This window comes from Sebastes umbrosus, chromosome 3 (genome assembly GCF_015220745.1).
Source record: "Sebastes umbrosus isolate fSebUmb1 chromosome 3, fSebUmb1.pri, whole genome shotgun sequence".
NCBI classification, from domain to species: domain Eukaryota; kingdom Metazoa; phylum Chordata; class Actinopteri; order Perciformes; family Sebastidae; genus Sebastes; species Sebastes umbrosus.
The window spans coordinates 38,110,208-38,137,874 of record NC_051271.1 but is presented as its reverse complement, the minus strand read 5'-3'; the positions used below and the strand labels follow the sequence as shown (position 1 = coordinate 38,137,874).

The 27,667-nt window shown below is 41.8% G+C and overlaps 1 protein-coding gene across 1 annotated transcript in view; it reads right to left on the bottom strand.

The window, feature by feature from the left end:
- Nucleotides 1-27,667, bottom strand: part of LOC119485102 (ras and Rab interactor 2-like) — a 53,281-nt gene that overhangs the window by 16,502 nt on the left and 9,112 nt on the right. The window contains 6 exon segments of the mRNA XM_037764408.1: nucleotides 4,826-4,917; nucleotides 7,863-7,935; nucleotides 11,654-11,768; nucleotides 11,852-12,050; nucleotides 12,308-12,402; nucleotides 24,092-24,248. Coding sequence (XP_037620336.1) covers nucleotides 4,826-4,917; nucleotides 7,863-7,935; nucleotides 11,654-11,768; nucleotides 11,852-12,050; nucleotides 12,308-12,402; nucleotides 24,092-24,160 — 643 coding nt within the window. The 5' untranslated portion in view covers nucleotides 24,161-24,248.

Genomic DNA, 27,667 nt, shown 5'->3' with positions numbered 1-27,667 from the left:
GCCTTTAAATCCAAACTCAAAACCCATCTTTTGCCCTAACTTTCAATTAGTTGGTTATTCTTTTATTATTCAGCTGGGGGGTCGGTCTCAGTCTCCATGTATAATTTAAGCCTACTAGTCCTGCCGATGAGAATAATATTAACTTTAACCCACTGGCTCTCAATAACCCTCTGTTGTTTATGTCCCACAAGCACTGCTGGGGGGAGTTTTTCTTTATCCGACGAGAGGGTCATACTGTAAAGGACAGAGGGTGTCATATCCTGTACAGATTGTAAAGCCCTCTGAGGCAAATTTTTGATATTGGGCTACACAAATAAAATGTAACTTGACTAACTTGAATTCTGAGGGGAACATGAATATCTCTGCGGGATTTAATGGCTATCCATCCAGTCCTCCTGAGATATGTCAGTCTGGATTAACCAACACTGCCATCCTGAAGGTCACAATGCTAGCTTGGCAAAAATGTTGAGTCCTACTCTCATCCGAAATACTTTTTTTTTATGATCAACAACTGTTAATAAGTGCCTAAGTGCCTTTCCCCCCCTCCATGCCCTCTGGGAAGTTGCAAATCAGTTGCAAAGTCACTGCAATATTCAAACGTCTCTTGGGCGGTTTGTAACATGTGTTTGCGTTTCACATGTGCATGCCCAGATTCCACAACATATAATATGATAGTCTGCTTTTAGTCTTTAAATAGAAGCTTTCCACTGGAGAAGGGGAGTTTCCCTTTATGACTGTAGGAGTTCGCTAAGAGAGGCTCACAAGCTGTCCCTTTCTCCCCCTTCACATCGTATGGAACCACCAGTAGTGTGAAAGCCAGAGCGGTGCAGACTTTACACCCACTTCCATTCACAGGAATGCCGGCATGCAAATACAACAGCAGCTTTTCACGTTTGTCGGCAGCTACGACACAGTTTACTGCGCACATTACGTTAGCGCTCACGCTTGCGAGCCTCTCTGGTGTTTTCACACAGTACATGTCTGAGTGTGGTGTGATGGTATGTGTGTGTTCAGACAGCACACGGCCTACTGTAGCTTTCCACTCGCCACTCCCTTCTCCCCCACACTAAGCACTAAGCTATGTCGTAGGCTTTCACTGAAGCTGACTCACTGCACATTCACAGCAGCTGAGCCTAGATCAACTTGACAGAGTTACCGAGCTGATAACCACCTTTGTAGGACCGCTTAGCGGGATCTCGTCTGTTAGGGTTGATTAAGCCAGATAAAGAGAATTTACCCTGGGTATGTTGACCTCGCTTCGTAGTACAGGCCTCTGGATGGTCAGCAAAGAAAAATAAATAGAACCTGTACACACAGATACTGGCTGTTTCATCTCTATTTGCTCTTGCTTAGTTGACTGAGTGTTTGCATGTCATAGCAGGTGGAGCACTCAGCCAGGAACCCTGGCACCACTAGGTTAAAGAGTATGGATGACATTACAAGTACAATGGTGTTTTAACTTTTGAGGTCCAATCTTGTATACTTTACCACATTACTTAAAGTAGGCAGTATATTTTTGGCATCATTCGGCAAAAATCCCATAATAACTTTTCAGCATATTGTAATTCAAGTGTTCTGAGAGAAAACTACACTTCTGCACCTCCTCATGGCTCTGTTTTCAGGCTTTAGAACATCTAGCCTGTGACGGGAGACTTTGACCAATCACAGGTCATTTCAGAGAGAAAGCGTTCCTATTGGCTGTGCTCTGGTCATGTGACCGGAACTTGGCGTTCCTTCACCAGATTTCACAATGGCGGTGGCGTCACAAACTTTCTCATTTTACAGCTAAACAGTACACTACAAGATGATTCTGAAAACATTTTATATGAGAAATAGGCATTACAATATTGGTCGGACTTCGCGTGTGATTGACATCTGGCTCTCATAGATAGCAGCTGGACAGCATACCTGAAAATCAGCTCTTACTGCTTGTTTACCTCCGGTCTGTGAAATCTTGCAGATGCCGTTAAGCCGTGAGCACACTGCCCGCATGAGGCTCGCCTGACGGCAGCGTTGCGTCGTGGCTGCGTGATGCACACCTAGGATGTTCACACTAGACGCGAGTTGGCTGCCTCTCGGGAGCGTGTCTGCTACCTGTCAGCTGTGTTTTTGCTGCTGCTGACATCCCTTTCTTTCTACATAGAGTTTGCCTTTTAATGGCCATCTAACTTCATGATAAATATAATTTATATTTATTTTAGACAGAGAAAGGTTCAGAAACGTGTGGTAATTAGTAAATAATAGTAATAATCCACAATTAAAACTCAGTACTGTATTCGTATTCATATGATGCTTTCCAAGTCACTGCTTGTTCCACATCACTGTCCGGCACATATTTCAGAATAAAAGCCTCGTGTTAACAAATGAAGGAATTCTGTGCAAAGAAAACCCGCTTTCGAAATGAAAGCAGGAGGTGTTGATTTAAACCCCAAACGTTATCAATTTTTTGAGCTCCCAAAGTGACGGCGTGTTTCCACAGCACGGACTGCTCATATTTCAGAATAAAAGCCTTGTGTTAACAAATGAAGGGATTCTGACTATAGAAAAAAAGTGTTGATTTAAAAACAAGTTTACTTAACTTTACTTTTTTTTCATCTCTGTAACATATTCCACAGATAAACCTCGAAACTGTAGTAAAGTCTTGCTGGTATGAAGTTAATATACAGTCACTAGATCACTTTCACTGTCTGTGACATATTCTATAGATGTCTAGACATGGAAACTTTAGTAATCTTGCTGGTATGATGTTCATTAACAGTCAATAGATCACCTTCACTGTCTGTGACATATTCTACAGATGTCCAGACATGTAAACTGCAGTAAAGTCTTGCTGGTATGATGTTAATATACAGTCACTAGATCCCTTTCACTGTCTGTTACATATTCTAAAGATGTCTAGACATGTAAACTGTATTATGTAGCTGATATGATGTTCATATACAGTCAATAGATCACCTTCACTGTCTGTTGCTGCTGAGACACGCAGCTGAGACGCGAGAGGCTCGCGTGTAAAATAGGCGACCCTTCTATTCTATAAAATAGACGCGCGTCTCATGTGGGCAGTGTGTCCACTCTAACCTGTTAACATGGACGCCGAAATAAAAAACAACACGCCACGCGAGACTCACGCGAGCCTGATGCGGGCAGTGTGTCCACCACTTTAGGAGCACCGGAGGACACCGGAGGTTTTTTTTCAGGTTACCTGTTTCATGTACTACTGTCACGGTATACAGTTTAATAAAAATAACTTTTTTAATCATATTTGCTCCAATCTCGCCTACTTCAGCTTTAATGTTTAACAAATAGTACAACATTTTGTCAAGTACACTTATTCAATTTCTTTCTGAGAGTTAGATGAGAAGGTCACTAGCATTCATTTTTCTACATTAACGTTTTTGCTACAGAGCTGGAGCTGGGAGGCAACTAGCCTAGCTTAGCATAAAGACTGGAAGCAGGGGGGGGGGACACCTAGCCTGGCTCTGTCTTAAGTTCAAAAATCCTCCGAACAGCAACTGTGAAGCTTACTAATTGACAAGCTGTATCTCATTTGTTTAATTTGTATTCAAATGAAATGTAAAAATGACAATTTGTAACTATTTGTCAAAAGCTGCACTAGAATGGAACTCCATCCCAACAACTATTAGAGAACTAACTACATACAGTTTATTTAGAGCTCATCTAAAGACACGATTAATTAGTACTCTGCTCTGTCAGCACTCAAAGTCAACTGCACTATACCGTCCTCTGTCTGTACCACTGTCTGCTGTAACCTTTCGCTATATTGTCGCTATGTAATATGCAAGATTTTTATGTCTGTGCTTCTGCTTTGCACGTTCTTGAAACAGTGTCTAATAATGCATTACAACGTCGTCTTATTTAGTCCATATTTTCAGTAACATTGTCCTGTATTGTGATCCTCTATGCTGCCTGTTTTTAAAGACTTTAATAACTTTTGTAAATATTAAATTTCATTTTTAGGGTGACTATGAAACATCTGTCCAGTGACTACAGACGAATAATAGCCTCTTGGCTAAATCTGGCGCATTTACAGCAATATTTATTAATGTGCAGTGTCCCTGTTAAATAAAGTAATAAATAATAATAAAAATCCATCGATCCGCCCAGCATTTCTTTTCAGTGTCTCCTATAGCGTGGGTTGCCAGATAAGGTCTTGTGAGCTTATAGGTTTTGGTAAAATGTCTCTTTACAGATACATTGGTACCAAACCTGGCAACCGCACTATAATGACAAGACTCCAGGAGGTTGCTGCACCCAGCTGTTCGTTCGGCAATAAATAGTCACAGCAACCAACTCCCCTTAAAACCACCACAAATTGTAATTTTAACTAAACATTAGAATTGAATTAGAGCTCTAGGGGATCTGGTGGGTGCATTTTTAAGTATTGGAGCTGTTTCCCTCTCCTTAAAGTCTTTATGCTAAGCTATAGGCTGATCACCTCCCATCTCCAGCTCTGTAGTTGAGGCACACGATCAACATCAAGCTCCTCATCTAATGATCTTCTCATCTTAATTAAAAAAATGTTGAACCAGTCCTTAAGTTTGACAAAAAAAAAGCACTGACAAAATGTTCAGTATGACTTTCTCAGACAAATTTCAAATCTGCATTTCTTTTAACAATGTGATATTAATGTAAACGAATGGCTGACTGAACGGTGAGGAATTGATCCAAAAACTGAAGAATTCTTTGAAAAATGCTCAACTGTAGCTGATTTATAGTTAAAACTGGCAAAACCACCCATATGGTCGTTGAAGACGTGTGTTACTACAAAATTTCTGAGGATAAAATAATAATAAATGTGGCCTACCTGCTCCAAGCTGAGCCACCTCCTCCAGTTCTTTCTGAGTTTTCGCAGATGCAATGGCCTCTGGGAGTTTGAGCGTGAAAGGCAGGACATCCCTACAGTAAGTGAAAGATAAGCGGGCAATAAATGTGACAGAAAATAAACACAAGAAAAACAATATAAGAAAGGATTAAAACATGAAGCAGGGAAGGAGCTGCAGTAGTCAAATGAATTTGCCTGCATGAGTTCAGTTATGAAACTTAATGCTGATACCTCTGTACATTTATTAGTGTCTCCGCCAGGAGATTATGTATTCGGTCGTGTGTCTGTTTGTCTGTCTGTCCACGGCTAATCTCACATACTGCTGGACCCATCAGCCTCGTATTTTTGGTGCTCATTTATGACTGTATGCTCAAGGACCTCTTGTGGTTGCGATGATTCACACTTTTGGAAAACATATTATTGATTGTTTTATACGGTCATTGTCTGCTGTCTCCTCGCTCTTCTTAACCAACCGGTAGGGGCCGCAAGTGATCGACAACTGCTTCAGTTTGGTCTTGTGTGTTTCCGCTACGGATTATGAATTACTCTTCTCTTGATTTGCACCCCTATAAGACAATTGCATGTATGTATATGTGTAATACTATTACTACGTCTTCTCATGTCTGTAGGAGGAGAGCTAGTTAGCTGTAGAGTCCTGCGGTGTGTTTGGCTAACAGAGCTAACAGCCAACGAGGCTAATACAGCTAACAGATCTAACAGAGCTAACAGCTAATGAGGCTAATACAGCTAACAGATCTAAACACACAGCAGGACTGAGAGTTTCTGTTCAGAGGAAGCGTTAAACAGTCAACATGAAGCGTTACACAGTGAACTGCAGTTTAGCTGCACAGAGCCGGAGCAGAGGTGGCTGTAGCTCAGGGGGTTGAGTGGGCCGTCCTTTAACCACAAGGTTGGCGGTTTGATCCCCGGCTCCTACTGTCTGCATGTTGAAGTGTCCTTGAGCGAGAGACACTGAATGGGTTAAATGCAGCGGCCAAATTTCATATATATACCTGTATGAACTGTATATGATGATTCTAATAAAGTTAAAGTATTTCAATTCAAGACAGCTGCATCAATTAAAATGAGAACGTGTCTGTTGTGTGAGATGTGCGAGTGAAAAACACGTCCGATACGCTCGTGGTCTAGATGGGAGGCAATTGTGGTTTGTGTTAATTCAATCAAACATGACGGCAGTGGTCGTTGCAGACACACCTGGCGGAGAGCCGCACTCTACTGAGTGCACTTGTCAAGTTACCTCCTTCCAAGGTGTTTTCACCTGCGTTGGTTTGTTTGTTTGTCTGTTAGCAGGATTACTCCAAAAGTTTGTGATGGATTTGAATTAAATGTTTTGGAGGGGTGGGGTGTGGCACAATGGACAATTCTTTAGATTTTGGTGGCGATCCGGATCATGATCCGGATTCAGGAATTTTGTTTAAGGATTCCGATCAGCCTGAGAATTAAAACCACAGCGTATAACACATGCGCAGTGTAACTGATGGCGCGATGATGACGTGTGACCCAGCCTCCTTCCTTCAGAGAGCAGAGATACGTGTGTGGATGTGTGTGCGGGAGCTGTTGGCCGTCCGTGGTGAGAAAGAAAAAAGCGGTAGATGACGGGATGAGAGACAACGTAATGTAACGTTATACAGACATAACAAGGCTGCTGAATAAGAGAGGCATCCGCCGAAACCTTACACGGAAACACACCGTGTTAATAACAAGCCGACTACCTCACAGTACCTCCAGCTGTGAGCTGTGATCTGTTTCTAAAGTCAGGCACCTTGGTGGAGGTCTGTGCTCTCCGAGTGCCCTTCTAGTTGAAGTTGTGACAATAACAAGTTGTGATTCTGTCTCATCAATACTGCTTTATGGTCAGGGTTATAATGCACATTGTCCTCATTTGACAGTGATATGCCCTAACAAAATCGACGATGCCATCCCACACTGGCAATAGGGCTGCACGATTATGGCCAAAATGATAATCACGATTATTTTGATCAATATTGAGGTCACAATTATTCATCACGATTGTTCTTTGATTTTAGCAACATCATAGGACTGTTTTCACTTCCATGCTGTGCTACAGTACATCCCTTTAATGTACAAATTAGGGCTGCACGATGTTGGAAAAAACTGACATTGCAATATTTTTGTCTGCTATATATATATTGCAATATGAGGAAATACAGGAATATTCACCCTACCCTCTTTGTTAGCTACATTATAAAGTTAAATGCATCAATCTGGTGCACTTTGAAAGCAAATTAGCAACAATAAGAGCTAGATAATACATTTTATGCTCTTAATTTAACCATAAACACATTGGTTGTATAGATAATATCTATACCCAAAAGTGAAGCCTAAACATCTCGATCACCGGTTGGTGGCTGTTAGTTTAGGAAGTGCTTGATTTTATTTGATATGCAGCAGTTTTCTATGAGCAGAACACACATTTTAAAAATCAATATCTCAGGCAATCATGTTCATTTAATTGTGGGGAGCCAAAATTGTGACCGCGATTAATATTCGATTAATTATGTAGCCCTAACTGGCATACAGAGAAGTGAAAACACTTTCAATCATCATTAACATGAACATGTAGATACCTTTGTTTCCATTACAAAGCCGTTGATACGAAGCTCGAGAGATAATACATACGTGTTGGCAATGTAAATTAAAATCAAAAAATATAATCCGCATTTGTAAAATTGAGGAGGCCTGTTTGATTTGCTGATCTCTCTGGTTGAATCCAGTGTTGTGGTGGGTGGGTATTGCTTGAGGGCACACTTTCCCTCTATTTCCTGTGTCTGTTGTTTTAAGCCCTGTGCTTATCTGTGTCTCCCGAGCCGGCACAAGCTAAAACAAGAAGTGAGAGCCTTGGGGCACTGAGAGCTGAGTGCTTATTCAACTAACGTTATTTTTCATCCGCACTCAAATCAGCCTCTCATCACAGAACAAAACACGGAGAAGATGGGGATGTGATGGATAGACAGAAAAACAAACGTTGCTTGTTTACCTGCTAATACAGTAGAAAGCCACCAGGCGAAACAGATCTGCAAAGCTGATCCCAGATTCCTCGAGAGAAAAGGCTGCAAACAAATGAAATGGGTACAGACTGAATTAAAATTCATAGACTGGTACTCAGATGTGGTTGCTTACAGGCGTTTGTATTTGGAACATTTATTCTGTCACTTACGTCCGGCCTTGCCGGCATTTTACAAGGAAGTTTTATTGATTTTAGTCACAAATTGGGTCTGTCCAATAAAGTTAGAGTGAAAGTTTGTATTGGTATATACCAGGGGTCTGCAACCTGCGGCTCCGGAGCCACATGCGGCTCTTTAGCCCCTCTCCAGTGGCTCCCTGTGGATTATTAAAAATGGAAATGAATAACTGTTTTTTGTTTACATTTTCATTTTCATTTATCATTTGTGTAGGTCTATGGTAGGTCACTGCATTAGACTTATATACTTTATAATTAGACTATAAACTGTGTTACCTTCATCACAATGCTCAAATGTTTTGCGGATCCAGAAAGATTTTTTATTTTTACTTTTTTGCCTAAATTGGCTCTTTAGATAGTAAAGGTTGCTGATGCCTGGTATATACATACAGTACATACATTACAAGTTGGTCACAAAATAAATTCAGTGCCTCCTTACAAAGTGAACACATAAAATACTGTTTATATCTATTGGTTTTAACATTTGTTTTTAAGCCACTGTTTAATGCGGTTTAATAACTTTCTACACTTTCAAACAACAGCAACATATTATTGCACCAGCAAAGAGATATATTTGCCACACATCAATATGCATGGACGACGGAACTTGCCAAAATAAAAAATAAATATAGGAATTACTTGGAAAATAAATAAATGTGTCATTAATATAAATGAATACATAAATTGTACATAAATTGATATTTCTGTTTTAATTTGTTTCTTTATTTTTTTATCTTTGTATTATTTCCCTTATTTATTTACTCTTATGCTTAATTTTCCCTTTTATTTACTTATGTATATATTATTTATAACTGTATTTATAAATGTTTGCATGTATTTTGTATTATCTATAAAGAAAGAAATGCATAAATACATAAATAAATACACACATTTAAAAGTAAATATACAATAAATACAAAATAAATAAACACAAAAATAAATAAATATATTTATAAATAAATAAATAAAGGGAAACTTAAACAGAGAGTAAAAAATAAGGGAAGATGGATAAGATTAATAAATAAAGAAACAAATTAAAAGAGAAATATCAATTTATGTCACACAAATTGATATTTCTGTTTTAATATCAATATCAATATATCAATATCTAGGCACTGTTGTGCTTGTTAATGAGCGATGTGGCTTGAAAAGTATTGGTGATTTGTATTTTCCTGTAAAAGCATTGTTTAAAAGTTCAGATCTAAACCGTTGGTGCTCAAGGCTAACTGAACCCAGCAGTCAGTATGAGAGGCCAACTGGAGAGCAGCTGACCCACATCTAAAGGCCAAACCAGGCCAAAGGCACTCCCCCTCCCTCCCTCCCATGCATGCTGTCATTTCAGCAGGGAAAATCCACAGCTGGTGTGTCATCACACTTTGGCTCTGTCACAGCTCCGTGACTAACTCCCAACACTGAAGCACAGCACAATGTAGGACTAGTTATTGAAAGCTTATAAGCACAGTTACAGTACATACTGACCGACAATCTTTCTTTTTGTGTGACTATATCACAATTGTTAACCACTAGAATAAAGTTATTTTACTATGTCAACATTGAGACTATTTTCAAGTGCTACTAAAGTCACACATACACACAGCTAGCTACAGTATGTTTTTACCTGTTCAATGTCAGTCTTGAGGCAGTGCAAACAAACATGTGACCATGACCAAATGTTGTTCAACTCACGGTTGGCTGCAGACGTGTACTGAAGATAAATGCTGCAGCCACACCACATCAGCAGATCAACACTTTATCACTTTATACCAGCAATTTAGTGGGACAGTCACATTCAATGAACAGCTAAATGGTGGTAGGAATCGTTTTAAAAGTGAGCCCCACATTGGCATGCTTACACACACACACACACACACACACACACACACAAACTGACATCCCTCCGGTCACACACTCTCATTTCTCATTTACGTATGGGTTTATCTTTGTACGCACACAATATGCGGAGGTAGACAGGAAATGACATTTTTAACTCTGACCGAGAGTACAGTGTGACTGCAGAGGTGGTTGTGGTTGAACAAGACCAAATCAGGAAACTGAAAGAACACAATTAGAGCTGTCTGACACGTCTAGGTCATTACAACTCCTGAGTTGACATGACTTTACTTAAAAAAAAAGCATGGCTAACTAAACTGTTGCTTATTGAACATATTCTGTACAGTGCCAGATTGTTTTGCAAATAGCAAAGACTGACAAAGATTTTGAGTGGGACTGTCAATCGATTCAAATAGTTATTTAATTAAATCATTTTATTATTATTTTTTTTTTTTTAAATTTTAATGGGACTCAAATGTCTTCTTAACAGAGACACCTGTGTCTGTTAAGTCAACGAAAGTCAGCGTCCTGTTGCTCGCGCTCACGCTTGTGCTCACTCTACATAGACATGAAGGAGCATCGGTCAAAACAGTGAGGCGACACACGTCAATTAAAAGCACAATATCACTCTATATTTCAGCTGCTTGGGAGTAATGTTAGCTGACCAGACGAAGGTCTCTCCATGAATCGATGCTGATGCTGTGTTTTCCTGCCTCAGCCTCCCGACCGCGGCTGGAGGGAAGAGGGGAGACACCGGAGTTTTGGTCGGAGACGATAACGTTTCTCTCTGTGGAGCCCCGTCACTTCACAAGACACGCGAAACTTCTGTTGGTCTGGAGGAGCTGCAGCATTTATTACTGCACAAACGTCCACTGAACACTCACTAGATATTCTCAGAGCTAAACTAACTCTTCTGCAGTGCGTAGTGTGCGTGCATGCACGTGAGAGTGGAGCGAAAGAGCGAGAACAAGCGCGGTGTGTGAGTGAAGGCAAGCAGGCAGAGGAGCAGAGTACAGCAGAGACTCCGGTCCTGGAGACCAAAGCTACGGTCTCCCCCGCGTCCTCCGACCGCGGCCAACACTGTTTAACAGACGGGCTTCACTAGATACAAGCAAGAGGTTTTGGTGCTTCCGTGTAGTTTGTGTTTGAGTCTGAGTCTGAACAGCGTAGCCACACGCGAGCCCGCATGGGACACCGACGCGCAATGATTTATACGTGTAAGAAGTTACAAACAGTCCCATTAATTCATTTTATTATTTTTTATTTTTTTTATTTTTTTATTTAACTTAATTAATAAAAAAATAAACTGCATGTGATTATCATAAAGTGGGCATGTCTGTAAAGGGGAGACTCATGGGTACCCATAGAACCCATTTTCATTCACATATCTTAAGGTCAAGGGACCCCTTTGAAAATAGCTATGGCAGTTTTTCCTCGCCAACATTTAGCGCAAGTTTGGAGCGTTATTTAGCCTCCTTTGCGACAAGCTAGTGTGACATGGTTGGCACCAATGGATTCCTTAGGTTTTTTTAGTTTCATATGATATTGGTATCTTAACTCTAGCTTTAAAACAGAGCCTGCTACAACCTCTTTTTATAAGGGTAATTAAAAGTCAAAAAGTTTGCGTTAATGCGTTAATCTGATAGTCAGTTTGGTATTGTCTGTAATCTTCAATCTATTTGACAGTATTGATGATATCCTGATGTAGATAACTCCACCCGTCCTGCACTCACATGAACAGTCGACATGTTACTTACTGTACTGGCTCTCTCTGACAGAGAAGTGGCTGATGGGAGTTCCTGACTGATCCTCCTTCAGACGCACAGACAGAACCTTTCTCTGCAGAGCGGCTGACTTCCTGACCAGGAACACCTGTCATGGAATATAAAACAATCTTAGATGATATTCAAATAAAACCGCATTTTGTATCCCAGGATGGTTAACCCCTTCCTCACCCCAGGAGGCTGTTTGAGCAGCATGCGACAGGCCTCCTCTTCACTGACTGCCAGCAGCAGCCACACTGGGTGGGTTTGAGTCAGCCTGTCCAACACGCTCATCTTCCTTCTCAAGGAGTCGTATCCAGAATCCCTTTCACCCCCGACCCCGCCACAGTGGGGGGACTGCAGGTAAACGCTGCACACTTCATTCTCCAGCCTGGAGGAGAAACAGAGAGAGAGAGAGAGAAAGACACAGAAAGGGAAACACGTTTGCCATCTGCTGGTGAAAATTAGGCATTTAACAAATACTGTCGAAGGATTTAACAGATTTAACAGAATGCAAAACAATGCTGATGGCGATACATGAGGTGGTCCATCAAGAGAAGAAGCTCCAGAAATTATAGGGAATAAAAAAACTAGCCAGGTTGATGAACATTTTGAAGATTAAGAAGATGTTTGGGAAAACAGTCTTACCCGCGTAGATCCATGGGCTCTTTGTCAAACGTTGGCGATGTCTGGACCATCTCTCTCTTCAGCTCCCCGATCTCCAATGCAAATGTGTCAATCAGCTGGAAGAAGAAGACAGAATGAGAGGCGTTGACTGATGAGGGCATAGCAGAGGGAGAAGAGGAGGGGGAACTGCAATAAATGAAACCGACGGTGTTGCTCAAACATGAAATAGAAAGCAAAGAAACGGAGACTGGGAAATGGAGGGACTGCACAGTTCACATCTAGAACAGGAAGGGCAGGATAACCGTTAGTCATTTCCTATAGGCAGGAAACAAGGAGACAAAGCATTGTCAAAAAAAATGACCCACATCAAGATCCACAGCGAGAAGAAAAAATCGGTCGTACTGCGTGCAAACATCTGGATAAATCTGGGCAGGAAGGCTTGAAAGATCGCATCTCTCATGTCATGCAGGACTAATTTCAGGCTGACAGAGATAAGGGTTGTCATTTAAAATCTATGTTTAGCACCAATTAGTCAACGCAGTGAATAGATGAAATGACAGGATTGTGACTTTGTAAAGTATTTAGTTTGAGCCCATAACTATTTTTTGGGACTTAAAATAACACTTTAATCCTCCAACAACCCACTGGCGAGCCCGGCCGCTATTCTGTCTTTCAGAGGATGATGCAGGCTGAAGTTTCAAGCTAGAGATACTGGTATCAGATGAAACTAGAAACTAGAAAACCTAAGGATTCCATTGGTACCAACCATGTCATACTAGCTTGTCAGGAAGAACGTTAAATAACGCTACAAAGTTACACTCAATTTTGGTGAGGAAAAACTGGCATGGCGACCTTCAAAGGGATCCCTTGACCTCTGACCTCAAGATATGTGAATGAAAATGGGTTCTATTGGTACCCACGAGTCTCCCCTTTACAGACATGCCCACTTTATGATAATCACATGCAGTTTAAGGCAAATGCATACAATACAGTATAATTTTGTAGTTATTAATATGCAAGTAATATTTGCCTATTCTAAAATGGTGTATTTGAATATTTCTGCATACTGGGGTCCCTAAACAGTCTGGAATTACATATATGGGGTATGACTGTAAAGCTGAGACTCTTGTGGATCCAATGAGTCCAACTGTATTCATGTGTGATGATGTTAGTCCCCATAGGAGATATTTCATTGTAGTGAAGACCAGTTTTTTAAATTTGACCTCCCTGTATAAAATGACCTCTAGGATAATCACAGCCTCATGAAACTTTACAGCCACAAACTAGAAACCTAGAGCATTCAGAGGATGGATAGCTTCCTAGCTAGATTGACAATAAGGGGGTTTCTGAGCAGATTGCACAACAGAAGTGTCGCCATCCAATTGCTGAAAAATGCAGTTCTTGCAGAAATCTCCAAATGTCAAAAGTTTTTGATCCCAAATCACAGCATGGCTTTTTCTATGGTGTTCCTCAAGGTCTTGGTGTCTTAATGTGGTATTTATGAGGGATTATTGATCTTTTTGTATCAATACTGAAGTTGTAAATAATTGTTAAATTTAACACCAAATCTGTGAAGAAATGGTATCAACCTAAAAATTGTGCAACAATTTATGAGACCTAATAGAGCATGGGGATGGACATCACAAACTTAATTCAGGGGTGCAATACTGAAGACCCAGATATGGGATGTGTTTTACAATCCCTGATACCAACCTCACAGAGCATACCAAAAAACTCATGTGGTTGGCTGCCCAATCGTCTTGACATTTGTTTCTGTTTTGAGAATAAAAGAGAACGTGAACAGGAAGTATAATGTTGCCAGGGAGTTAGTTAGTTAGTTTGCTGTCAACTACAACTTGAGCCCAGGTTTTTTAGCCTATACTTGTTTACATTTTAGCAAATTAGTACCATTAAGGACCACATCATCACATGATAATCATCGCATGATGATGTGGTCCTGTTAACATCATCGGCCTGCGACCTCCAGCACTCACTGGATCGGTTCGCAGCCGAGTGTGTAGCGGCCGGGATGAGGATCAGCACCTCTAAATCTGAGGCCATGGTTCTCAGCAGGAAACAGATGGATTGCCTACTCCGGGTAGGGAATGAGTCCTTACCCCAAGTGAAGGAATTCAAGTACCTCGGGGTCTTGTTGGCGAGTGAGGGGACTATGGAACGTGAGATTGGCCTTAGAATCGGAGCAGCGGGGGGGCGGTATTGCATTCGCTTTACCGCATCGTTGTGACGAAAAGAGAGCTGAGCCGGAAGGCAAAGCTCTCGATCTACCGGTCAATCTTCGTTCCTACTCTCACCTATGGTCATGAGGGCTGGGTCGTGACCCAAAGAACTAGATCGCGGGTACATGCGGCCAAAATGGGTTTCCTCAGGAGGGTGGCTGGCGTCTCCCTTAGAGATAGGGTGAGAAGCTCAGTCATCCGTGAGGGACTCGGAGTAGAGCCGCTACTCCTTTGCGTTGAAAGGAGCCAGCTGAGGTGGTTCGGGCATCTGGTAAGGATGCCCCCCCCTGGGCGCCTCCCCAGGGAGGTGTTCCAGGCACGACCAGCTGGGAGGAGACCACGGGGAAGACCCAGGACTAGGTGGAGAGATTAGATCTCCACACTGGGGTCCCCTGCTGGAGCTGTTGCCCCCGCAACCCGACCCCGGATAAGAGGTTGAAGATGAGTGAGTGAGAGAGTTCCTGTTTGCAATGTACCCATGGATGTAGAGACAACTATCACTGGATTACTTTGATACAGAAGAAACTTAAAAACGTGAAGATTCTCAGGCCAGTTCTGGAGTTATAAGGTACGTAAGAGGATTTATTTATTGTGTTTATTCGCAATGGAAACATTGGAGATAACGGTGTCCGAGGGTATTCGATGGGAAGTCGCACTGAATCTAAAAATATGTGTATCATGTCTGTGTGTTCAGATTTGACTGAGTCTTGAGAGAATTTTGACACAATTTGCGGTAATCTGGTTAAAGTACATTAATTGCCTCCACGAGCTGTGTGACACACCCTCTGCTGCTACTGGAACTGCTGACCGTGTTGGTAAGCGGGGCCAAAATCAGCAGGCAAAAGCTACAATAACTAGAATGAAAGATGTGAGAATACATTCTGGCAGAATGAATCCCGAAATCAGCAGTTATATGAAATTCCCCCCCAAAAAGGACTCCTTTAAAACAGAGCTGAAAAGTGCTCGGCTGCATTAAGACTTCTAGCAGCTGATTACTTTCATGCTGTTGTTGGTTGTTTTTTTTCACCCTTTCCCACATTCCCTCTCTCCACATTTTAGAGCAAACCCTGGTGATCCAGAGCCTCCTCAAACATGTTGGAGCAGATGTTGAAACTTGGATGCTTTACTCTGATGATCTGGGTCAAACAGTGCAAACAAGATGGCTTCCTAACTATTGTGTTGTTGCATCTGGCTGCAGAGCACAATACAATGAAGATAAAAGACATGTGGGAAGTAATGAAGGGAAAGAATGTCGATGTCATATTATCAGAGTTGTTTTGATGTGGTAAGCTCCTCCCATTTAGGGCAAACACAAACACATTATACAGAAACACTACTTTAAATGAGGAGTTTCTGCACCTGAAGCAATGCTTCCATCACACATTTCAACCAGTAGGAGGCATCCTTTTCCAAACTTTGCTCCAGCAGCTGGGATCCAGGCCAGACCACAGTCACCACAGGCCCCTCTAACTCCCCCCGTCGCAGGACTAAGTGGAGCCAGCTCTGTTAAAGCCTCAGACTCCCCCCAGCTTTGTGTCAGGACAAAATCCTACAACACGAGTCGACAGGTTAGCTCCAGACGGTGTTACTGGAGCACTGAAAGATGTACAGTTCAACACACAGACTGGGGATGCTCAATTTGAACCCTGGTGAAGACAGGAATAGCTGTTAAGAGTCTAGACAACTGACCAGTACTGGAGAGACAGCCAGCACTCTCACGCTTTTCCTGTCAAAAACAGTGAGAACCCAAAAACTAGAAGCTACAAACGGCCAAAGGGTGCTTTTCATTACGCTAACGTATGTTTCCTCACGTCCTCTCTCCTCCCGTGAACCGGAAATCGGCTCCTCCATCCTCATGTCTCTTCCTCTCTCTCTCTTACAGAGATGTGAGGAGGAGACACGAGTGAGGGAAGTGAGGAGACACGTTAGCATAATGAAAAGCACCTAAAGTGTCAATTTAAAGGTCCCATATTGTAAAAAGTGACATTTTCATGTCTTTTATATCATAAAGCAGGTTTAAGTGATATATAAATACTGTGAAAGTATAGAAACACTTAATCCACAGAGAAATACACACAGCCCGTATTCAGAAACTGAGCTTTTGAAACAAGCCGTTAGGATTTCTGTCCATTTGTGATGTCACAAATCTACAATATTTAAGACCATTTCACAGTTTTAAACGTAAACATTCTAAATGGGTCCCAGTGGTTTTTCCTGTTGCAGCGTATGTGAATGACATCAGCTGACAGGAAGTAAACATGGACCCAAACTGTTGCCTAGCAACGCAGTTCTGTTGCAATTCCATTGAAATGCACTAAAACGGAGCGTTTCAGACCGAGGGCAAATACAGGTATATTCAGACACACACTATGAGGCAAATAAAGGGATTTTTGAACATTAAAGCATGTAAACATGTTCTAGTAGAAACCCAAACTACAAGTATGAACCTGAAAATGAGCACGATATGGGACCTTTAAACTACAAGGATCCTACAAGCTGTGAACAGAGATTAGTTTTTGGATTACAAAGTGCTGAATTTGATTGTACCATTGAGAATGAACCTTTTTGGATTTTCCTGGTTTGATTACCAAATTATGAAGTTATTACATTAACTTTACTTAAAAGGTACCGTGTGTAGGATTTGGTGGCATCTACTGGTGTGGTTGCAGAAACTGAATACCCCTCCGCTCACACCTCCTTTTCCAAGACCGTGGTAACGTGAGACGCCGAGTGCAAAACCGTGGTAACAGTGTCCGCCTCGCTAAGAGGTCATCCTTACCATAATAACTAGGGCTGTCAATCGTTTTAAAATATTTAATTGCGATTAATTGCATGATTGTCCATAGATAATTGTGATTGTGATTGCTAATTAATCACATATTTTTTATCTATTCAAAATGTACCTTAAAGGGAGATTTGTCAAGTATTTAATACTCTTATCAACATGGGAGTGGGTAGATATAGTGCTTTATTCAAATATATGTTTATATTTATGATAAGAAATCAATTAACAACATAAAAACAATGACAAATATTGCCCAGAAACCCTCACAGGTACTGCATTTAGCAAAAAAAATATGCTCATATCATAACATGGCAAACTTAAGCCCAACATGAAAAAACAGCTTGCGGGTACCCATAGAACCCATTTTCATTCACAAATCTTGAGGTCAGAGGTTAAGGGACCCTTTTGAAAATGACCATGCCAGTTTTTCCTCATCAAAATTGAGACAAAAACAGTTTTAAAGGGTTATTAATGTGGCCGTGGTCAGAAGTAGAAAGATAGTTACTACCTTCTGTTAAGAGATGGGCATTGAATTATATGAATAGAAATGGGGGGATAGAGACATGGGAAAGACTTCAGACTTTGTCTGAGGAAGAGCTTGGGCTTGAAACGTCACTTACGAAGATGTGCCAATAAATTGCACTCTAGGGGAGCTACAGTGTGCGAAACTGCTGAGCTCTGAAATGAAGGTCAGTGAACACGCGAGTTGCTGAGTGACTGGTTCTGGGCAGAGAGCCTTGTGGAGCTCTAATGGCGGCGTCCATATCATATATTATTTCACACTGAAGACTTTTAGAGGACAACGACTGACATCCAGGAATGCACTCCACAACCAAAGTCTGTGCTTCACTAGCTTGCGAGTCATACTTGCCAACCTTCCCAATTTTCCCGGGAGACTCTCGTTTTTCATCGCCCTCTCCCGGTTTCTTCCCGGGGTCACAATTCTCACGTATTTCTCCCGATTTATGACAAATTTTCACACTTTCTTTTTCCTTTTCGTTATCTCAACCTGTTTGTGGAACTGAACAGTCGGTATAATCCCTACTGTTTCCACCCGGACGACAATAGAGCTACACCAACTGTCGTTTCACGGGGGAAGAGAGCAGTCTCTGCTCGCGACACAGCGCCGTTTGAGCTTAAGGTTGCGTTCGAAAAGTCAAAAAATTACGTCCTAACGTCTTCTCCTAACCACTTTTCCTTGACCTCAATGGAAAACGTCATGAGGTCAAGGAAAGATGGGAAGGAGAATTAAGAAGGACTTAGGAAAAGACAACCGTGGTGTTGAGAGAATCCGACTGCACTTTCACTAGGCTCCGTAATTATGATGCGACGGCGGCGGATGTTAGTGTCGTGGGTCTGCCGTGGTGAAACTACAATGTTGAAATGGCTACAAAAGGCGCTGCTCCCCCCCCAGGCTGCTTCACCGAAGTCGGGCTTTGCTCGACACAGCGAAAAGCCGCAGTGGTGCTGTTGTCGCGTTGTGTCTGAAAGGACCTTCACTGAGTGAGAGGTGGAGAGAGAAATGGAGAGCACTAACTGAAAGAAATACTCAAGCAGGAGCAAAAATAAATAAAAACGGATGAATATTAGTTTATGCCAGAGATTCACACGCCAAGTTCACACCAGAGAGGAGAATTATTCAGTTTTCTTTCCTGAGAATTAAAGGTAAAATAAAAAAGTTTAACATAAAAATGCTGTTGCAGACACAACCCTGCTTTGGTTTTGAAATCCTCCCTACTTTTAAGGTCTCAAGGTTGGCAAGTATGTTGTGAGCCTCTCCCACTGCATCCATCTGGTCTGTTTCCACTCTGCACAACACAGGGTTGCACAGATAGACAGACTGAAGCACAGAGGCTGACCTCATGCATAGACACACATACCAGAGCGTGTGTTTATTCAGCTCCTTTAAGGTTCTGAATGTGTAGAGGTAAGTGATTCTCTGCATGGACTGCTGTTAAAGCCATGGATGGAGTCAACGGGAAACTATGTGTTTGGTTTTGACACACAGACACACGCTCTTTCACAGGGTTAGTGAGGACGGAAAAAAAAAACGGCAAAGGAAATTAAATGCGAGACAACTTTCAGTGTTTGTTTCTTAGTTCACTGTTGATCCTGGTCCAAGTCTGTCTTTTCTAGCTTTGAAAGTGCATTTCATGTATTAAAGCAGCAGTAGGCAAAATGTTTTTGGCATCGTTGGGCAAACTATCCTATAATAACCTTTCAGCATATTGTAATTCAAGTGTTCTGAGAGAAAACTAGACTTCTGCTCCTCCTCATGGCTCTGTTTTCAGGCTTTAGAAAATCTAGCCCCGTAACGGGAGACTTTGACCAATCACAAGTCATTTCAGAGAGAGAGAGCGTTCCTATTGGCTATCAACGGAGGCAGCTGTCAATCACTCGCAACCTCCGATCAAACGGTCTAACTAGGCAGACCTGATCAAATATGAATCAATATTCTGTTACTGTAATGCCTATTTCTCTCCTCAGTAATCTTGTAGTGTACTGTTTAGCTGTAAAATGAGAAAGTTTGTGACCCGGCAGCCATGTTGAGATCAGTTGAGGAAATACCAAGCACCGCCCACCAGCCGGAGCAAACTTTCTCATTTTACAGCTAAACAGTACACTACAAGATGTTTCTGAAAACATGTTATGCATGAAATAGTCATTACAGTAACAGAATATTGATTCATATTTGATCAGCGCTGCCTAGTTTGACCGTTCGATCGGAGTTTGCAAGTGATTGACAGCTGCTCAGAGACGGCAAGGCTCCAGCTCGGCTCTGATTGGTTGTTTTCCTCCGGTCTGTGAAATCTTGCAGATGCCGTTAAAAGCACCGGACAACACAGAGAAACACGATTTTTTTTCAGATTACCTGTCTCATGCACTACTGTCAGAATATAGTGACCGTTTTATTTCACCTATATTTGCTCCGACCTGCCCCCCCCCCCTCTCCCAGCTTTAATCCTCACAAAACTGAATTTGCCAAACAACCTGGATGAACTAAGGAGATGCTGCCGGGTGAAAGCTGTAAACTTCTACTGAGACACACCGTGCATCGCAAGTTTTAGGTCTTTCGCTTGCCCAGATTTTACAGGAGAGCAAGAATTTGACTCTAAAATTAGATCTCTTGTCTGTGGCTGGGGGCTTGCAATGAACAAGGCTATGGCTGCTTTACGTACGTACTGTGATTTATATGTAGCATGACATTTACTTACTGTTTGTAATCCAGATAAGTCATGATGAGTGAGAGATGGACAGAAAATGAAGATGGAACAAGGTGCTCATGATATGATTGATAATAAAAGACTCAGGAAACAGATTTAGCTCATCACTTCCCCAGAAATAGACCTTTTTCCAGAAGTAAGAGTGTGTTTAATGAAACAACAACATGACATCTGAGACTGCATGAAAAACAAGTGCTGGTAAGTGTTATTTCGGTGTGTGAGCAGCAGGGATGACAGTATGTGTGAGCGATGGTGGAAGAGAAAGAAAACAAAGGAGACAATGAAGAAACAGGGAAGATGAAAGGGGATAGAGAGATACTGAGAGAGAGAGAGAGAGAGAGAGAGAGAGAGAGAGAAACAGAGAGAGAGAGAGAGAGAAAGAGAGAGAGAGAGAGAGAGAGAGAGAGAGAGAAGTAGAGTTTTATAACTCCTGTGAGTGTGTTTGTCAGGCTGCCAACAAGTGCAGCTGGCATTCTTCACTTCCAGCACTCCTTCAGTATGAAGGCAGAAGAGAAGGAAAACTGTCGAAAGGCAACTCCACGTTTATGTTTCATCAATCAATACTAGATTTCATTTCCTGAAAGAACAAAGAAACCGTTTGAACACCCAACAGGATAAAATAGTCCAGAGTGCATAAATCCATAAATTCTCTCATGAATGTAGAAGAAAAGGTTCCTGAGAGATACAGACCTCAGCTTGTACAGTATAATCAGGAACATTTTAACGAAACAACAACAGATAAAAAACTATACTTTCCAAGTCACGATAAAGGCCGAGGCCTCATCTGGTATTTTTCCAGACTCTGCATAAATATTCATAATGGATATATTGTCATATTTTGGAGGGACTAGTTACCTCCGCCAAGGCCAAAGGCCAACTCTGTGTGTTTTCACCGGCGTTGGTTTGTCAGTTTGTTTGTCTGTCTGTCTGTCAGCAGGATTACTTCAAAATGGATTTGAATGAAATGTTTTTGTAGCACAATGAACAATCCATTAGATTTTGGTGGCGATTCAGATCATGATCCGGACTCAGGAATATGTTTAAGGATTCCGATCAGCCTGAGCATTAAGACCACAGGGTATAACACATGCGCAGTGTAACTGATGACGCGTTGATGACGCATGACCCCGCCTCCTTCTTCGAGCAGAGAGATACGTGTGTGGATGTGTGGCGAGACTTCGAGGTGCGGGAGCTGCTGGCCGTCCACGGTGAGAAAGAAAAAAACGACGGGATGAGAGACAACGTAGTGTAACGTTTTACAGACAAAACAAGGCTGCTGAATAGGGATGTCACGAGAACCGAACTTCAGCACCAAGTCGATGCCGAAATTCTAAAAAAGTGACGGTACTCGTTTTCTACAGTACCGAAGGTACCGTACGATGCCTGTAATCAGGGTCCGAAATAAATAAGCGCCAAATGCGGGTAGATTTTCCGTTTGGAGAGTAACTCTGAAGGCTCGTCCTCTGCTCTCTGTGTGTCGGAGTTCGACACACACACACACACGCACACACAACAGCGCCGTCGAGATGTTGGGTTTGTTTACTTTTTCAGAGATCCTTTATTAATTTGTTCGAGAAGAGGATTCACTCGTGGGGAAAAAAGCTGAACTGAACTGAATTTCTATCTTTTGTTGTTTATTGCTATATCTCTGAAAAGTGGTGTTTTTTTTTATTGTCATCAAAATATAAAATTAGCATTTTAAATAAATATTTAATGGTCTAATGGTCTGTCACCATGTTAGTGAACTTAATCTACTGCTTGCAATCTGAGGATATATATATAGAGAGAGTGTGTGTGTGTACAGCCTCTGCTGTTTTCTTACAGTCTACAGAGCTGTACCTGAGAAATAAAGTCTTATCATTTTACCTTTTCTTTTTTTTTTTACCGTGGTATCGAATTGGGTATCGAGATTCGTGGAAATCCGCTGGTATTGGTATCGACTTCTAGATTTCTGGCATCATGACATCCCTACTGCTGAATGAGAGAGGCATCCGTCGATACGTTACACGGAAACACACCGTGTTAATAACAACCTTGGCGGAGGTCTGCGCTCTCTGACTGCCATTCTGGTTAGTATTTATTTTGCCTGTCATAATCATCACTTTTACAGTTGAATAAATGTTGCATTGTTTGAATCACAATTTGTTAAAACTAGGGCTGTCAATCGATTCAAATATCTGAACGCATGATTGTCCAGAGTTAAATCACAATTAATCACAAATTAGTCGCACATTATTTAACTGTTGAAAATGTACCTTAATGGGAGATTTGTCAAGTATTTAATACTCTTGCACACATACAGTATATATATACATATTTATTAGTGGAATCATTAAAATTAGTGGTATCATAACATGGTAAACTGCAGCCCAACAGGCAACAACAGCTGTCAGTGTGTCAGTGTGCTGACTTGACTATGACTTGCCCAAAACTGCGTGTGATTATCATAAAGTGGGCATGTCTGTAAAGGGGAGACTCGTGGGTACCCATAGAATTTATTTTCATTCACATATCTGGAGGTCAGAGGTCAAGGAACCCCTTTGAAAATGGCCATGCCAGTTTTTCCTCGCCAAAATTTAGCATTTGTTTGCAGCGTTATTTAGCGTCCTTCGCGACAAGCTAGTATAACAGTCAACATGTTACTATTGCGTTAACTTTGACAGCCCTAGTTAAAACTAAAAAGATAAGAATGATAAAGGTGGCAGGTTGATAAGTAAGCTTCATTTTGATTTTCTCTTCACTGTCTAGATTTTTTCTAACTTTCCCAGTACAGCTGCTGTGTTATAGACAAGCTAGCATGGCGACCAAAAACTAGCCTACTAACGCCTTTGGCTGTCTCCATCCATCAAGTGACACTTTCCTTGCAGGTCTTAGTTTCCTGTTGAGTTCCCCATGACAGCTACTGCTGCTCTGCTAAGCTAGGCTAGTTACCTTTTACCGGGATTCGTTTCGTGGGCGTCTCATCTCACCAGCCAGCTTTGATTTTAGGGTTGTTGGATAAGAAATGTAATAAATAATGTCTGACAATGACTGGTATATTTGACTTCAGGACATCTCTTACTACATACATGCTGAAAATCAAATATTCTTACTGCATCAATTTAGATATTTTCCAAAGTAAAAGTCCCTAGAAGTGTATGATTCAACTTTTTCCCCATGGTCTAGTGTTAAAAAAGTGTTACAAAAATTGCAATTAGTCGTCACAGTGAATCGCAATACTTAAAAATAGTATCGTGAATCGGTAGATAGATGCGTCATCCCAGCCCTGGTAAACATGTTCTAATAGAAACCCAAAATACAAGTATGAACCTGAAAATGAGCATGACGTGTCCCTTTAACTACATCGTGACCAGAGATGTAGTTGCGAGGTTTTGGGTTTGTGGGGTTTTGCAGTATAATGCCGGTGATTCACCAAAACATTTGTGTCTTTTCTCCTGTTCTAAACACCAAGTGTTGAGTCAGCCTTTCCAACAAAAACACATTTGGTACACAGGAAGTGATGTGTTTCTATATTTCTAAGTGATCTTTGGAAAGTCATCCATCCATCCATCACCCTTACCTTAAAGAAGCTCCCGCTCCTGTCTGTGAGGCCGCTGGGGGGGTTTCTGGGCGGTGAGCTGGAGGCCATGTTGTCTTCCTGTCCACAGGACGTAGGGTAACTCTTAACGTCTGGGTGTGTGTTTACGTCTGGGACGGCGTCTGCAGGGGCCGGAGCTCTGTGGGTCAAAAATACGCTTCAGTCCAGACACTTCAGCTGTGGTGCAACCAGAGGAAATTCCTGCTTTGGCCACAGCCAGTTAATGGAGGTGCTGGTCTGCTGAAATGCTTTCAATGTGACTCTCTTTCTCCTCTCACCCCCCCTCTCTTCTAGCTTTCGTCACATTCACCTCTTCTTCTCCTTTCATTTCCGTGCCTCCTCTCTTTGTTTCCCCTTTCCCTCGCCCCTTCATCTCAGATAATTGCCCCAATCCTTTTTTCTTTTTATCTCATTCCAATCCTCAGCTTATTTTTGGCCTGAACCTCTGTCCTCTCATTACCTGTCTCTCCTGTTTCCTCCCTCTCTCACATTTCCCCCTCCTTTTTTTCCTATATTTTGTTCCCATGTTCTCATACATGCAAAACTAATTTTCCATCTTGTCCTCAGTTCCAGCACAGCTGCCCTTCTTTCCCACCATTAACAGAAGGTTTTAGGGCTTCAGTTTGTCTCTCTGTCTATTTCTCTATCTGTGTTCTCTATTTGTCCCTCCTCCCTCCTCCTTTCTGTCTCACTGTCTTCCCCTCTTTCTCTCCAGCCAGGCTACAACTACTAGGGCAAGCCTTTCCCCTTTCTGGCAGAGGTTCACAGTCCTTGCAAACTGGGGAGATGCTCCATTCGTCCATCAGTCCCCACATGCACTTTCATCTCACACAGGAAGGAAGCCATCACCCCCCCATCCACCATTGCAGGCTGTGAGGGGGAGGAAAGAAACGAAAAGAACGCTGACAAAGAGTGCTGAGGGTCGGGGCAGGAAAGCACACTTTCAGACGATTCAAAGTGAAACTGTTTCTAAACGCAGGGAATGTGTTTGTTCGCCAACATTTATCAAAATGGAAACATCAGTAAAAGTCCAGCTGCCCACCGTGGCAAGTGTTTAACAAGGCACAGTAAAGAATAGAATTGGGTCATGTCTGCTAGATTTGCAGCGGTGACATTTTCATTGTATAAAAGTTGTGCCATTGTGAAATTTTAACTTCAGCTATAAATCCTGACACATGGCTTCCATTTCTGTCTCCTGAAACAACAGACAACAGTGTCTGGGTGACATCACTGCAGTACATTCTCTATAGAAAAGAAGGCAGCGAATGAACCAGCGTACCAGAAAGCTGAAATCCATTCAAATTGATTAATAAGTAAAGAAGTAAAGCTGCATGAATCAATATTTTCAGTTAAAGGTGCAGTGTGTGGGATTTGTTGACATCTAGTGGTGTGGTTGCAGATTGCAACCAACTGAATACCCCTCCGCTCACTCCTCCCTTTCCAAGACCGCGGTAACGTGAGCCGCCGAGTGCGAAACCGTGGTAACGCCGTCGGCCTTACGGGTGGCTGTGATTACCCTTGATCAGTCCACCTCGTTGCTTCTTTGTTGTGTAATTCTGTAACAAACTAACTAACTTGATGGTATTGAGTACCTTGTGTGATGTTAACTTAGAAGTATAGAAGCATTTGTGATTCGGTTGGGACTGGGCTAGGGATTAGTTTATATTTAGGTCACCTATTACTGTGCATTTTGGTTAGTCTTTTCCTCTGTATACAGTAGATACACTAGTGGAGGTGGCTGCCATTCGTGTGTTTTGTTTATTAGATTGAGAGTAGTTAAAGTAGAGTTTTATTTCTTGTTTATATCTAGTTGTTTGCCAGCTCAGCTGTGATTTTAATTTCTAGTTTGCAGCCGTTTTGATTTAATGACTTATTGATTTCGGCGCCATCAGAAGCCTGTTCCTAGTTTTATATTTTTTATATCAACACACTGGTGTCTGCTTTGGTTTGCTGCAACATTGTACTTGATTGTCTGCAGCCCTTGTTGTCTCAGTTGATTGTCCATTTTACAATAAACTGCCACTTTATGCCTGACTACATTGGCTTATGTTTCTCCCCTTATCCCTAGACCTTACCGGGACGTAACACAGAATATTGATTCATATTTGATCAGCGCTGCCTTGTTTGACAGCTGATCAGAGACGGCAGCTGGACGGCAGACTCCAGATCAGCTCTGACTGCTTGTTGTCCTCCGGTCTGTGTAATTTTGCAGATGCCATTAGGAGGACACCAGAAGACACCGGAGGACACAGAGGAACATGATTCAGATTACCTGTCTCATGCATTACTTTCAGTGTATAGTGACCATTTTATACAATGTTTTTAGTCATATTTGCTCCATTTCTACCCACTGCTGTTTTAATCAAGCAATACTCCCACACATGCTTCTCAAATGTTTTATGTCATTGTAATCTGAATATGTTATTGGTTATTGGGTTTCGCACTGTTGGTCGGAGCAATATGAAAATACATGTATGGACATTTTTCACTATCTTCGAGACTAGAGAATTGCTCAGTCAGTTGAAACAAAGATGACAGATGAATCGATAATGAAAATAATTGTCAATTACAGCCCTAACAAACTGCAACAAAGTCACTAAAGCCAAATAGATGCTGCTACATGTCTGGTAACCTACACAGAGACCGTTTCCTGACAGTCTCATAGCACAACTGATAGTCTGGCATGATGGTTTCATTTCCACAAACAGACCAAAGTGTCAGAAACAAAGACTCAGAGGGTCAGAGAGAATAAGGGAAAAAATAAAAGATGAACTTGATGTTCAAGTTGTTGTTCCCACAGGAATTTTTTTTCCAGGAAATCAGTTAGTGATGATTCTGTAAAAGATCTGATACTAGTGGCCGTGCCAATGAAAACACTAACAGTGAGGTAAATTATGTTTTCCACATGCATAAACCCTCTGAGCCTCAGATGAATCAGAGAGCATGCTGGGTATTGTAAGAAACAAGATGACCCCTCACCAGGGCAGCTCATATTTGCAGCTTTACTTGGCAAAACCAACTGTGGGAATGTCCCGCTCCCACCCGCCACCAAAGGTTGTGTCTAGAAGATAACACGGAAATTGCAAAACTGTCGCGAGATGGCTAAAATTGGGCGATGATCTTGAATAGTTAAGGTTAAGCTGTGCATTCACTGTACGATTTTAGCCCTTTTTTGGCCCGAATTTTTAGCCGCACGACTCATTTTAGAGTTGCACCGAATTTCAGCTTTGTCGCGCGTCGTTTGCCGTGCAGTGTACAGGTCAGAGGACCGATTAACTCCTCCAGACCAGTCGTCAGACCCTCGGATGAATTTCTGACATGTCAGAAATTTTGGTCTGCCATCTACAGGCTCTCGCACAGTTGAAGCAGAGCCACGAGCCGGATCCCCAACGTCAGTGCCTTTTTTCTCCTCTTTTAACAGTGATCAGGGTGTAGCTATCAAGATAACAATGTACAATAGATATAGCTGGTAAAACGTACCTAGCTTACCTCTAGTTCTCTCTGCAATATCCAAGCCATACTGTCCACGTCTTCCTCGCCACACTGCAAGTCCATATA